The 15,505-nt window shown below is 39.5% G+C and overlaps 1 protein-coding gene across 2 annotated transcripts in view; it reads right to left on the bottom strand.

The window, feature by feature from the left end:
- paplna (papilin a, proteoglycan-like sulfated glycoprotein) overlaps window positions 1–15,505 on the bottom strand; it is a 102,368-nt gene that overhangs the window by 56,923 nt on the left and 29,940 nt on the right. For both annotated transcript variants that reach the window (XM_079832503.1, XM_079832502.1), the window contains exons 6-11: window positions 13,231–13,333; window positions 10,578–10,708; window positions 6,968–7,091; window positions 6,807–6,887; window positions 6,544–6,716; window positions 4,723–4,846 (exon numbers count right to left, since the gene is read on the bottom strand). In XM_079832503.1, coding sequence (XP_079688629.1) covers window positions 4,723–4,846; window positions 6,544–6,716; window positions 6,807–6,887; window positions 6,968–7,091; window positions 10,578–10,708; window positions 13,231–13,333 — 736 coding nt within the window. The remainder of the gene's footprint in view (window positions 1–4,722; window positions 4,847–6,543; window positions 6,717–6,806; window positions 6,888–6,967; window positions 7,092–10,577; window positions 10,709–13,230; window positions 13,334–15,505) is intronic.

Genomic DNA, 15,505 nt, shown 5'->3' with positions numbered 1-15,505 from the left:
ATTAAGGGTAAAGTTAGGGACAGGTGTGGTGGTATGGGTAAGTTTAAGGGTAAAGTTAGGGACAGGTGTGGTGGTATGGGTAAGTTTAAGGGTAAAGTTAGGGACAGGTGTGGTGGTATGGGTCAGTTTAAGGGTAAAGTTAGGGACAGGTGTGGTGGTATGGGTCAGTTTAAGGGTAAAGTTAGGGACAGGTGTGGTGGTATGGGTCAGTTTAAGGGTAAAGTTAGGGACAGGTGTGGTGGTATGGGTAAGTTTAAGGGTAAAGTTATGGACAGGTGTGGTGGTATGGGTAAGTTTAAGGGTAAAGTTAGGGACAGGTGTGGGGGTATGGGTCAGTTTAAGGGTAAAGTTAGGGACAGGTGTGGGGGTATGGGTCAGTTTAAGGGTAAAGTCAGGGACAGGTGTGGGGGTATGGGTCAGTTTAAGGGTAAAGTTATGGACAGGTGTGGTGGTATGGGTAAGTTTAAGGGTAAAGTTAGGGACAGGTGTGGTGGTATGGGTAAGTTTAAGGGTAAAGTTAGGGACAGGTGTGGTGGTATGGGTAAGTTTAAGGGTAAAGTTAGGGACAGGTGTGGTGGTATGGGTAAGTTTAAGGGTAAAGTTAGGGACAGGTGTGGTGGTATGGGTAAGTTTAAGGGTAAAGTTAGGGACAGGTGTGGTGGTATGGGTAAGTTTAAGGGTAAAGTTAGGGACAGGTGTGGTGGTATGGGTAAGTTTAAGGGTAAAGTTAGGGACAGGTGTGGTGGTATGGGTAAGTTTAAGGGTAAAGTTAGGGACAGGTGTGGTGGTATGGGTCAGTTTAAGGGTAAAGTTATAGACAGGTGTGGTGGTATGGGTAAGTTTAAGGGTAAAGTTAGGGACAGGTGTGGTGGTATGGGTAAGTTTAAGGGTATGGTCAGGGACAGGTGTGGTGGTATGGGTAAGTTTAAGGGTAAAGTTAGGGACAGGTGTGGTGGTATGGGTCAGTTTAAGGGTAAAGTTAGGGACAGGTGTGGTGGTATGGGTCAGTTTAAGGGTAAAGTTAGGGACAGGTGTGGTGGTATGGGTCAGTTTAAGGGTAAAGTTAGGGACAGGTGTGGTGGTATGGGTAAGTTTAAGGGTAAAGTTATGGACAGGTGTGGTGGTATGGGTAAGTTTAAGGATAAAGTTAGGGACAGGTGTGGGGGCATGGGTCAGTTTAAGGGTAAAGTTAGGGACAGGTGTGGGGGTATGGGTCAGTTTAAGGGTAAAGTCAGGGACAGGTGTGGGGGTATGGGTCAGTTTAAGGGTAAAGTTATGGACAGGTGTGGTGGTATGGGTAAGTTTAAGGGTAAAGTTAGGGACAGGTGTGGTGGTATGGGTAAGTTTAAGGGTAAAGTTAGGGACAGGTGTGGTGGTATGGGTAAGTTTAAGGGTAAAGTTAGGGACAGGTGTGGTGGTATGGGTAAGTTTAAGGGTAAAGTTAGGGACAGGTGTGGTGGTATGGGTAAGTTTAAGGGTAAAGTTAGGGACAGGTGTGGTGGTATGGGTAAGTTTAAGGGTAAAGTTAGGGACAGGTGTGGTGGTATGGGTCAGTTTAAGGGTAAGGTTAGGGATAGGTGTGGTGGTATGGGTAAGTTTAAGGGTAAAGTTATGGACAGGTGTGGTGGTATGGGTAAGTTTAAGGGTAAAGTTAGGGACAGGTGTGGTGGTATGGGTCAGTTTAAGGGTAAGGTTAGGGACAGGTGTGGTGGTATGGGTCAGTTTAAGGGTAAGGTTAGGGACAGGTGTGGTGGTATGGGTCAGTTTAAGGGTAAGGTTAGGGACAGGTGTGGTGGTAAATTTAAGGGTAAAGTTAGGTGTAAGGGAAGTGTCAACTTTGTAATTACAAATGTAAGTACAGAAATTAATTACAGATGTAATTACATGCAGGTATTTTTTTAAATGTAAGTGCAATGTAAAAACATGTATATACACAATAAGTGCACTGTATCAAATTATTAATTAAAATGTTAGTACATAGTAGTTAAGGCCACCTAATATAAAGTGGGTCAACATTTTTTTTTTTTATCTTTTTTTTTTTCAAATGAATTCAGTCATTGAAAAAGCATTAAATTAATTTACAGATAAAGCAATCACATTAGTAACCCTCCACAGCCAACAACGTGCCAAATGCCCAAAACCTTAGGCCCAAAATGAAAATAGCCTAAAACAAACTTTCCCTCAAATAGAACAGATTACAAAAACATTACACATTACAAAACAGCAAATGAAAAGTGTGTGTATATAACATTTTTATATATTAATGTTTATATATTACATGACTAATAATAATTATTATATTTGATAAATAAATATATTTCACAAAATGAGAAATATTACTATTACAATATTTACAATATATTACAATAATTTCTTAAAGTTTGTGTATTTAATATGAAATATGAGTCTCTTATGCATCCACTGTGGGGAAAAAGACTTCTGTACATTGAAGAAAAACATATAGATTGTCATATACATTTACAATCTTCCCTCAAAAAAGAGAGAAGTATTATTTTTCTTATTTGTCACCCAAAAGTTTCATTCATCTTAAGCCAGAGGATGCCCTCGAGCAGAAACTCCACATTTGCCTCAGAGTAAGTAATCGTTAGCCCTAATGTGAAGCTAGCGATGTAGGATAAACTGAAGATAGAAACGCTTTGACTGATGAAACGAAGACAATAAACACGACTGCATCAAGATATGGTGATTTGAGTCACTATTTTCATAATAATAAGGTATGCAGTGCTGATTGAGTGCAGACTTTATCACTGTAAAGAATACTATAAAATAATAAATGTCTGCCTCATTCTGTCCAACAAAATACAACGTTCTTAAACGTAGATGTATTTCGCAGGCAGGTATTGCATTTATCACGGGATTTGTAGTTTTATCACCGCGTACGTGTGCCAACACCAATATCCCCCAGAAAGAACTACAACACAACACAGAAAATTTCAGAGAATACAAAGACAAAGCAAAAATGGATAAAGTCTACCGAACATTCTTCCTGTTTCATTTCTAAATGTTTTTCTCCTTTCTTGCCGTATACATACTTTCCAGAATTGAGTTGTTCTTACTATAGTCCCCTTTATCTCGCTCACTGGGGTTGTAAGGCAGTATTCTTATCGCAGTACGTAAGCTGCTTACATACATTAATTGTGAAAGTTGCTTATACAAATAAGTTTTAATTGAAAAATGTTCTTCTTCAAGTTTATACATCCAACATTAAGTACAACCAATTTAATTTTGGAAACAATATGTTGTATTTATAATGTCACACTTACTATTTATCTCTATGTTTTTTCATACATACAAATATATAGATGGATTTTAGGAAGGGGGTCCATCATAAAAGGTTCATCATATTTGGGGGTCCTTGCCATGATAAAGTATGAAAACGCCTGGGCTATGATTCGATAGCCTGGCGTGGCCATTCTCAATTCTAGTCAGAATTTGAGTCTGGTACCGCTCCATTGAGCTTTGATTATGGGGCGTGTTTCAACCGAGCCAGGAAAGACCTCAATTGGATAGACCTACAACCAATCAGAGCAACGGAGCGACGCGTAACGTTAGTTGTCAAATGTCAACAGAACTCAACTGCACTGTGTTGCCAAGTCCGTGTTTTTCTCCATGTCCGCGGGTTGAAGCGACCCCAATTATGTGATTTTATAAACCCAGGAATGCGAATTTTAGCAGGCAACCTTGCCAAAATAACATATTTTGCCAACCAAACGCCATTTTTTTCCGGAGAACACCCCGGAAAGTTATTGTTTTGGGCTATAGTTTTGAGTAGCAATTGTGCGCGACATTGCAAAAACACTTGGAAACCCTGTCTGCACGCACGCTGGATTAAGTAACGTTACAAGAAAAATATGAGTGTAAACGATCTTTGCCAGTAATAAAATAATTTAAGGATACACAGAGTACTTACCAACACGATCATCGTTTCTGAGAGAAATAGTGAAGGTGAATGCACATACGAACAAGTTCTCCGTTTAGGATAAGAGCAAATTCAACCCAAGAGCCTTCGATGACGTGGATGATTACGCTACTGTTGATCATCTGTCCATCATCGTCTAAAGCCCGCCCTGACAATTTCATTGGTCCGAACAGTTTCTGTTCGGGCATAATTCCTCCTCTATGGAGCGAGTCCAGACCGAATTGCCCGAGCAAAAAAAATTGTGGGCGGAGCTAAATTCGGCTGGCATCCAGGCTAATGATTCGATACTTTTTTGCTACTTTCAGCGGCCAGCATTTCTGGAAATGAACGAGGGTCTAAAACCTTTTTTTTAGACCTAACTAAATTCAATTTAAGACCTCGGATGAAAATCTGTCCGTTTTTAAGACGTTTTAAGGCCTTAAATGAAAAAAAAATAAATAATAATTTTTAAGACCCCTCGGGAACCCTGCAATAAGATTGCTAATGTTAACAGAGACTGATAAATACTGTAGTAGCTATTAATGTTAGTTAATTAATTAATTCACATTAACTAATGAACCTTATTGCAAAGCTCTTAAAACAGTAATATTGTGAAATATTATTACAATTTGTGTGGTTTTCTATTGTAATACACTGTAAAATGTAACTTATTCCTGTGATGCAACGCTGAAATTTCAGAAAATTTACCAGAGCCTAAAATAATAATAATGGTTTTGCCTGTAGTGTCTTGCATGAAATGAAACACAGACACACTTCCTGTGTCCTTCTACTTTAACACTGACCTGAGCCGCACTCCTTGCTGCAGGCAGACCAGGATCCGTAGCTCCAGTAGTAGCCCTCTGTCAGGCGTCCGTTAGGCAGATAAAACTCATACTCCACGCCCTCATTGGCCTCTTGAGTGATTAGCTGTAGATAAACTCTGATGGTCAGTATTCAATGGAAAAAATGCCTCAAAAAGTTAAAGGTGCATTTCACTGGCTCTTCTTCATTGCAGTGGTCTTGGACTTATACTGACACATATGCTGATCCATACAACACTCTGGATAGAAAGTATTACAATACTGATATTTATGATAATACATATTTTCATATGTCAAACCACTTTTTCTTAGAAGCTTCCAGGGCTCAAAAGTGCGACCATTTCACTTGCATTTGCGACTAAAAATAGATGTGTGCAAACTGTACAATGTATTTTGGAGCACATGCGCAAATAAAAAATCCCTGCGGACCAGTTTTCTTAAATGTCTTAACATTTCTTAAAAGTCTCCAATACCTTAAATGGTATAACAAGCATCTTAATGATAATTTTAAGGCATCTTATATCTTATATTTTGGGGATGGAAAAGCATAAATCGCGATAATGCCTTAATGTGATTATTAAACTTCAAAAGGCGCTTGTGAGCGCTTCACGTTTCAGATCCTGAAAGTGGCGCTGTTGTGTGTTCAACATGCTTGAGCAATCAATGAATAATGCACATTTATGCCAAGCGATTGCTTATGAACTAATGCTGATCAATTATGACAATGTTTACTTTACGGTGTTTATATTGTAATATGTTGTATACAGTTGTAAGAATGCATATTTATCAGCTGCATTAATAAAGCATAGGCATTTCAAAATAAGAGTCCCAGTGCATTTTGGGCTTGTTTAATAAATAAGTCACGCAGTGTGTCCAATTTCCACCCCGGTTATTATTTGGCTACACAAACTGTATGTCATTTAATTTAATTTTCATTTAATTCAAAGTAAAGTATTGTAGCTTTTATTTGGGATGCCCCGTCACAGGAAATAAGACTAGGAACATTATTTGACACATATTATTAAATATATAGATTTTTTCTAACTAAAATTAAAATGAAAGCAGAATTAAATTGAATCCAAAATATTAACAAAAACTATAGTATCTCAGTGACAGTAAAATAACACTAGTGTGGCAAAATCTGTTACCGTGTTATATACAGTCAAACCAAATCTTCAACATTTTCTCACATTATCACAGATTATATTCGCTATAGTGATAGAAAGGGATGTAATGGATTATTAATCAACCAATCAGCTGTTAAATTTAAGTACACAATCAGATAATACCAATTAAGGTCAACCAATAACCAAGCAATGCTTCATTTTATTCAGTCTGTGCTATCAAAGGTCACATTAGCAATTAAAGAAAAAACACTTCAGCAAAACATGGTATGGTCAAAGTGTCTGAATAATTTTGCTCCCAAATTTGTATCCATTTTAGTCCACAGTATGAATAATTTTTGGGTATAAAAAGCTCACAGTTTACTTTTGCTATCCTCACATACATAAATTAACTATAGTGTCCTGCACCCACTAGAAAAAAATTACATCTGGTGTATCAATCATTTTTGGTTTGACTGTATACATGCAGAATTAGTTATTTGCACCCCTAAAGTTACTTAATATGCTCCCAACTTAGGCCTTGGGGAAAAAAAGTAAGAATCAAGCCCTGGCTTCTCTTTTGTTGATATGCACTTCTCATTACAAGTTTGTGAAGATGGTTTGCGTTCCTAAATGCACTTTAAATGCAGCATTTACACACAGAAATCAAATAATGAAGGCTCTTTAAACTGGCTCTCACCTCTATCACCAGAGGCTCAGTTGTAGGGCCACGGCCAGTGATTATCTCGGGGGTCTGTTCCCCTTCTGTTCCCCTCCGGTAATACAGCACGGTGCCAGCAATGGGTGCGGCACGAGAGAAATCGATCACCCAGTGTCCATTAAGGTAGTATTCACCACGTAGATTCTTGATTGCTGTTAGAGGCAAAATTTAATGATAAAATGGTTGATTTTGATGATCGAAAGATTAGGATTAGGATTAGGATCGTATTCTCATACACTCACCCAGATAATTGCGTGTTGGAACGGTTTCCTTGATGCTAATAGTGGTAGCCCCAACAGGGATGATGAACATTTGATTGTAACCTGTAAGAAGGGGGTAAAACTTCTTTTTAAGGCACATTTGTCCATATAATTAAATGCGGTTGTATCTTGGATGAGTTTACCTTTGGGCAGGTTGCGCATTGAGAAATAGTTTTTGACTATATTGCATGACTGTCCATTTCCACCGCACTGTAAACAGGGGTCCTCCTCCTGGGGCGACTCCAGCATGTTATCACAGCCGAGACGCTGTGAGCAGAGAAAGGACAAGGACAGAGCAATAGTTCTCAGAACACACCCTTCACAGTCAAAGCAAAATACAGGGACCGTGCTTTGAGGCTGCGCTTTTTAACAAAGATTCTATTGTTTAACTCCACGCCCATAAGGTTCTCTATGTCCACGGAGAAATCTCAAACAGGCGATTAATTCAAGGCTTGAGTACAGGAGGGAAGCCAGGAGTTGACATGAGGAGGTACAGACTTCAGGAGCATGAGGATGAGTGGAACTCCACTCCACTCCTCAGGGATGAACATCAATATCGGCTCACACACCCGGTCAGACTCGGCGGGCTTCGGCTCGGGGTCTGCGGTGGGCTCTGGCTTGTGGTTCATGCTCATAGCGAGCGCAACTTACTGAAGTAAATCATGTCTCATGAAATCGCTCAATCAGTGTTTGAGCCGCGGAAAGCAACAGCTTGTAAACAATGTCACATTGCAAGCCATTCAATCGCCACAAACTCATTAATAGGGCTGGACGATTAATCGGAAAGTAATCGAAACCGAAATTCAGAACCTCTAATCGACGTAATTTTCTCATGTCGGTTATTTCGGTTTTAGTCACGTGACTCCGCCCAGTCAGTCACATCAAGTGCAGTTTGCAGGCACACGGAAAGATTCAGGAGCAGTTATCTATGTTTATACAATCTGGATGCTCAGTATTACTATGGTAATTGCATGTTTTACCCAGTTTATACAGGTCAGTTAATCGGCGTTCTTATATGCGCTGCTACACAGACTAAGCCCTGAAGCTGGATCACTTTCACTTGCGTCCTCATGAAGTTTGTCAATTAAATGCGTATAAAGGCTTACCTGTTTGAAAATGTAAGCGATTGTGTACTATTCAAGAACAACAGTATGGAAAACATCTCCATTCAGTGCTCATGAGCTTTATTCTTGTGAGACAGAGAGCCGAGCCGTGTCGCGCCTCTGACAACGAGCACGCCCTGAAGCCAGATCACTTTCACTTGCGTCCGCACAAAGCTTTGTCAATTGTATGTGTTTTAAGGCCCTGCCCGTTTGAACATTGAAGCAATTTTAGACCATCAGATGTGTATTAAGTTGAACTAATGCCTGATATATTGTGACACACGAACACTCAGACAGTAGCTCGCACATCACGTGAAGATCGCGCGCAGAGAGGAGCGCAGAAACTCAACGTGTCCTGTGATTTATCACTAAAGTAGCTTAGAAACTCAACCGTTATAACATAGATTTGTCTACCTTAGAAGTAACTACACACCACAGCTTCATAATTAATAGAAACGGTATGACTAATTTACACACACAATCACTCTCTCATTAATGCATTCAAATAAATGTAATGTACTAATGTGCTAATTTATCTGTATGTGATGTACAACAAACAGATGTCTGTAAGAAATGTTATGACCCATAGTTACTTTAGCTATTTTAACATCATGTCTTCATTATTGAATGTATAACAATTACATTTATTATACATAATACATGAAACATTTAATTATTCCAGCTGCTGTGAGAAAAGGCTATAAATGATCCGCCACCTGCAGCATCCTCACATGCGATCGCCTACTAGCCCGTGACGTAGTAACGCAAAGACGAATGGCGCAAGCTCAAATTTCCAGCGGAAATCCACCAGTACCCAGTGGCGGCTGGTCAATAGAGGGCGCTGGGGCGCCGCCCCCATCAAAATTCCAGAAATATACATGTATACAAAAATGATATAAAAGTGAAATAAAAATAAAATAGTTTACTCATACGATGTGCTGGCTGTTAGTAAGAGCCTCAGCATTTAATAAAAACTGGCTTTGATGGGTTAACTGTTTTATATGTTCTTCAAAATGTTTCATGCGGTTTCATTTCATCTGAGTCTAAATATATACGGGCAGTATGTGACCTGAAGCTGGTCTCTAATTGGTTCTTAAAGATCCTCCTCCTGACGCAGGTCGCTGCGTTCCTGGCGAATCAGAATTGGATGCATGTTATTTTATCCAATCTGATTGATTCTCGTCACCTGTCATTCAACTTTACGCTCTTGGCCACTAAAGCAAAAGTGCGCGGGCGACACAGTGACTCCGACTCCGCTAAAACCCTGTTAGGATGATCAGTTTCGTAGAGATGGCAGCAGTTAAACCAAATTCTTTCACAGTTTGTTGGAAGATCCCGAACCGGACCAACGCGAATTACAGATCCAGCAGCCGGCCAGTGACAGGACACAGCTGGACTCGGAGCTTGTTATGAGAAATGTAAGTTAAGTGGCTGACTGGATGTGTTGTTAGCAATGCCCTTTATTGCTTTCCCTGTCTTTTATTTCAAAGTGTTGGTACTGAAGTTTTGTGGACAACAACAGGGGTAAGAGATATCTAACTGAACAATGCAAACGTCATGACACTACTGAGATGACTGACTTTGATCAGAGAGTCATTGAGAAATTTGCTGGCCAGAAAGAAAGGAGAGCAAAATGTATGTTCAAGTAGTCAACATGCTAGTCTGTTATGGCTGTTTTCTTTTGTTTTTCATTTCCTCATTCAATTATATGTGGGAAATGAATGTGTAAAAAGATAAAAGTGAAGACATTGTTTTCTCATTAATGCTTGAATTTAGTCAACATGCATCTTGATACTGCCCCAAAAATAATTATCACCAGCCGCCACTGCCAGTCCCACTCAAATTATAACACATTATTACAAGCTTACCTTTGTGAATCGGGCTATGGTAAGGAGATCATTTTGAACACTGGCTGGTTATGTACTATGCAGCTTTAATTATTAGTTTTGGTTTTCGGCTTTATAAAAACTTTAATTTCAGTTTTTATATTTCATTAAATAAATAATTTCCATGTGTTACTAATGACTATGATCATTTAAAAAAAGGAGATTTAGTCAGCACTTTAGTCAGTAAATTGACATTGTTATTATGAATATTATTGGCTATTTAATGAATTTCTATTGGTCCTCTTGTGTAAGTCGGTTAAAATAAGTGATTATGTTAAGGGCCAGATTTACTAACAGCTTGCTCCAGCTCAAACCCTCTTTTGGTGTTAAAAAACTACAGTCAGGATTTACTGTAGACACGCAGTGAAACATTAGCGCTGAAAAGGCGTGGACAGGGTTATTTTTGCGGCTGATCTTATTGCATATGCATTTGTAGGAGTTTCCCTTTCAGACGCAGTATTTATGGGAGGAGAGTATTTAAATGAATCATACGAGTCCACTTACTGAGGTTTGTGCTCGTCAGTTTACTGGTGTTTGTGCCATTATTTACCGCCCCTAAAAAACATGTATAACCAGATGCTAATCTGCTCTTGGTAGATTGTGTTGGTCCGGCTGCCTCTGTGTTCATTAATGTGTGTGTTGTCAGTAGATCATGCGCTAAACTTAATACTCCCATCAGCGCTTTTACAGGATTGCACGCTCACGCTAATTTGCCCTGTTTAGTAAATCTGGCTTTATGTGTCCTAGAAGATTGCTGTGCTAACCTTACAGAGGCCGTCCACACAGATGTCCTTTCCTCCAGGGTGGCAGGGTGTGCCGTCCACCACAGCAGGCTTGTGGCGAAGGTAGAAATTCTCTCCTCTGGGAATGCAGTTCAACTCACAAGGATTCTCTCCTGAACAGAAGAAGATACAGCTTAACATCATTATTGTCCCCTGTACAGAATACTATTAAAAAGATTTGTTGCATTCTTTGTAAAAGCTGTAGCATAACAATCATGGAATATAGCACATGTCATATTAGCTACTTTTATATAAGTCATGCACCAAATCTTTTGGGGGCGAAAATGAATTTTCGGGTTTTGGCTGAAACGGTTTTGGTGGGCTGAAATCATTGTAATGTTTAATTAGCGCGTTTGACTGTGTCAATGTCTGCTACAACAGGTAAACATGTCAGCTGAGTGGACACTAGGGCTAAATTGATCGATTTCTCAATTTTAATCTACCTTCATTTTGATGAACCGAGATCTAGTCTATGCTGTTAGATGCATGAACAAAACTTCACTTAAGATTATTTGTTGCGCCTCACATCCAATAATCACAATAAGCTTTGTACTTTGTTACTTTTGATATGAAACAAAGCCTCATCTGTCAAATTCTGTCAATTTTCGTATGAAATTCAAACAATAAATGTCTTTTTCCACTCTTTAATGTGGCGTGACAGATCGCTGTATTTGCCTCAGTTCAAGAGTCTTGTAAACTGATCATCTCTTCCTCTTTACTACTAGTAACAGCAGCAAATATACATGGATGAGTTTCAGAAGACATGTTGAAAGATACAGTATAATTTACTGAAATGAAGCATGTCTCATGTAATCGCTCAATCAGTGTTTCAACCGCGGAAAGACTTCAATAAAACAGCTTGTCACGCAATGTTACATATTCATTATATTTTTACATTACCCGTTGTCTTCATTATGTACGTGTAATTAAATCTTTAAAATGTTTATATAAAAACAGTCTTCTGTGCAATTAATTTATTTGAGTGCTGATCATTAATTAAATTTGATTAACCCTTGTGCATACTTATGGACATTTTTGGCTTTTTCAGGTTTTGTTTTTTTTATAACTTTGCCGGTGGTAAAACTAACTGCATAAAGTCTGCCACAGGTGTGTATTTTGCTATTTCACCCCCATTTCCTTTAAAAAAAGTAATTTGCACTAGGTACACAAAATACTTCCTCTTAGCATCGTTTGGACAAAAAATGTCCCCATTGAAACCCATTAAAACTGCAATTTTAATCTCATTGCCATTTAACTATAAAATGATGAAATCTTTGTTAATAGGCTTTTATTCTGTTGGCAAGGCTTCAAATGTTTTTTTAATTTTTTATTATTTTTTACCAGATGGTGCCATTTTTTCAGGTTTGTTGTATAAAGCAAATACTCACTTTACTCCTGTTTTCTGTTTATGCATAATAAAGCCAATTTGATAAATTATGCAGCTGGAACTGTGTGTGTGTATGTTAGTATGGCTGTCAGAGTGTGTGTATTTATGTAATAAAAAAATTGTGTGTGGTTGTGTGTGTGTGTGTGTGTGTGTGTGTGTGCTTGTAATATTTGAGAGAGAAAAACTCAACTGCAAATCACAAATCCAGCCGCTGTGTGTATCAGTGGATATTAGTTTTGCTGGCATCTAATGGGGAAAAGTTGGCACTGCGTCCAAACAAACTCTCACTGAGAGCTCATTTTTTGAGATATCAAACTCAAATTTGGAACACAGCTTGTTTAGATGTATGGCTTTGATTTTCTAGCAGTTTAAGAGTTCAACATGTTTCAAAATAAATATATATATTTTAATAAAATATTATTCATAAATAATTTTCATAAACTTAGACCTCTATAACTTATTTTGGGTTTCTCTTTTTAAACATAATCTGCCAAGGGTCTTCTTTAAAATGAGACCAAACTTAAGTCTGTGCTCCCGAGATTCATTTTTTTATGACATGGACATGGACATGACATTTTTATGACATGGACATTTTTGTCCTCTATGGACCTATGTGTAACTTTTTTTAATTGATGCACAAGAATTAATGAATTGATTATTAAATAAACCTTTTGGTTTTCAGGTAAATGAAAATTAAAATAATTTCGGTGCATCACTATTTTATGTGCGTTTGCTGATTGACAGTCCCTGGTCACTGTATGATTAACTTATAGGCCTATTCATTAGTATTAGTCATATTCATACAATTTATGTGTTTAAGTAGGTTAAAGTGGGACATTACTTGTGTGTGGTCATTCATTTTTGTGGAATAAATTTGCTTGCTTTTTTTGTTGTTGTTTTTAAACTAGTCTAGACTAGTCTACAGTGGAGGCATTTGTTTCATTTTAGTTTACTCAGGTATGCTGCTCTAAAGAAAACATGACGCCAACGTATAAAGTTAATAAAGATAAAGTTAATAAGTTCAATTATTGTTGTTGTTATTATTAAGTTAAAAGTGAATCTAGTGTTATTATTGCTGGTGCCCTGCCATGAACCATTACTCCACAGCAAACAGAACCGAACCGTGGCTCCAAACCTGTGATATATACCTAACCGTGGCATTGGTGTATCGTTATGGTCGTATCGTCATAAAAAGTGTCTGGGTCTTGTCCGCTCTGACACACACAATCAATTCCTGTCTGTACATACCACCATAATATGGCAGCCATTTGTAGTGCTTTCCTTGAAAGTCAGTGCCATCGAATTGAGAGCACTGTTCTTCTCTGAAATCCCTGGAGCCCTCAGGACAGTCCTGAAAACTCAGATAATTCAGATCACATACACTACTGTTCAAAGGTTCGGGTCAGAAAGATTTTTTAAAAAGAAATTAATCATATTAATCAGCAAGCATGCATTTTTTATATCGAAAGTAGAGTAAAAACATTTATAATTCTATTTTTATTTCAAATAAATGCAGTTCTTTAAAACTTCCTATTCATCAAAGAAACCTTACAAATAAATATTATCACTGTTGCCACACAAATATGAAGCAGCACAACTGTTTTCAACATTGATAATAATCATAAATCATAAAATCAAAGATAACGTCAGTAGACTATGGGGTGCTGCAAGGATCCGTGCTAGGCCCTCTGCTATTCTCTATATATATGCTGCCACTTGGTAAAATTATAAGAAAACATGGAATTAATTTCCACTGTTATGCTGATGACACTCAATTATATATTTCATCACGACCAGATGAAAACGCTAAATTATCTAAACTGACAGCGTGTGTTGAAGATATTAAATACTGGATGAAGTGTAATTTTCTGCTATTAAATTCAGATAAAACGGAGGTATTACTTATTGGTCCAAAAAACTGCCCACAAAACCTCTCACAATACAACTTTAACTTGGAAGGATGTCCTGTCACTTTATCCACTACAGTAAAAGACCTGGGTGTTATATTAGACCGCAACTTGTCTTTCGAAAATCATATTTCATATGTTACAAGAACGACATTTTTCCACCTTAGAAACATTGGTAAGCTACGTAACATGCTATCTATTTCTGATGCAGAAAAGTTAGTTCATGCATTCATGACCTCGAGACTAGATTACTGTAATGCTTTATTAGCTGGTTGTCCTGCATCATCAATAAACAAGCTACAGTTAGTCCAAAACGCAGCTGCTAGAGTTCTTACTAGGTCAAGAAAATATGATCATATAACGTCTCGGTTACGTATGTAACCCTCGTTCCCTGAGGAGGGAACGGAGACGTACGTTAGTGACTAACGAATGGGGGTTTCGCTTAGAAGCCAATCATCTTCTTCGTATTCAACAGCGCCCAATGGCAGTGCCAATGCCATGGGCATGCAGAATTTGCATGCGTAACTTCGCCCCACCTCGTGGGTATATCAGGAAGTACGCTGGCAACATCGCATTATGTTACTGCTGCAGGAGCCAAGACTGAACTCCGCGTTCCAGGCAGCACAGCTGACGTGGCAAAGGAAACGTACGTCTCCGTTCCCTCCTCAGGGAACGAGGGTTACATACGTAACCGAGACGTTCCCTTTCGTTCAGTCACTACGACGTACGTTAGTGACTAACGAATGGGGGATCCTATTCAACAACGCCACTCGGCTGTCATCCAGTGCCCTGCGTAAGTGTGAGACCCGCCACTTAAGGCCGTAGGACTCCCACTTAACACAGGATTACCAAGGTACACTGGGAAGCATATCCCAGTGAGGGAATGCCAAGATGCCTACCGTAGGGAGGACTTAGAGAATACACATATGACCCGCTGAGGGTTGCATATGGAAGATCTCTAGGGTACCAGCCGAAGGTGGATTTTTAACCCTAGGGGTGGCAGGGACTTGCCAAGGGAAAGACACCTGCTCACTGAGGAGGCTTACGGTGGGAATACTAGTGTGGGGGTCGCCGGAGGGGAACCATGCACACGGAGCACCTGGCCGGACATGAGGGTCTGGGCTCGAAGGGGCAGACTGAACTGATGTCGGCGTAAGCAGTGCTGGAGGAGCTCAGGGCTCTCGGGGAGCTCACCTGAGGAAAATATCGCACGTATCCAGTCCTTGGAGTGGAATGGCGAGCAAGCGAAGACACCTGAGCCTGGCCCATTACCGGCCACCCGTAGGGGCGAGTAAATAGTCGGACACTGGCTCCACTCGGAGATTGTAGAATCTGGCGAATGTGTTGGGTGTCGCCCAGCCTGCAGCTCTGCAGATGTCTGTTAGCGAGGCGCCATGCGCTAGAGCCCAAGAGGAGGCCACACTCCGGGTGGAGTGTGCCCTCACACCAAGGGGACATGGTCGGCCTTGCTGCTGGTATGCCAAAACAATGGTGTCCACTATCCAGTGAGACAACCTCTGCTTTGAGAGAGCGCTTCCCTTCCGCTCTCCACCATAACAGACAAAGAGCTGGTCTGAGGTCCTGAAACACTGCGTCATGTCTACGTAGGCGCGGAG

This window comes from Gobio gobio (genome assembly GCF_949357685.1).
Source record: "Gobio gobio genome assembly, chromosome: 13".
In the NCBI taxonomy this organism is placed as follows: Eukaryota; Metazoa; Chordata; class Actinopteri; order Cypriniformes; family Gobionidae; genus Gobio; species Gobio gobio.
This window is presented reverse-complemented; position numbering and strand designations above follow the sequence as displayed.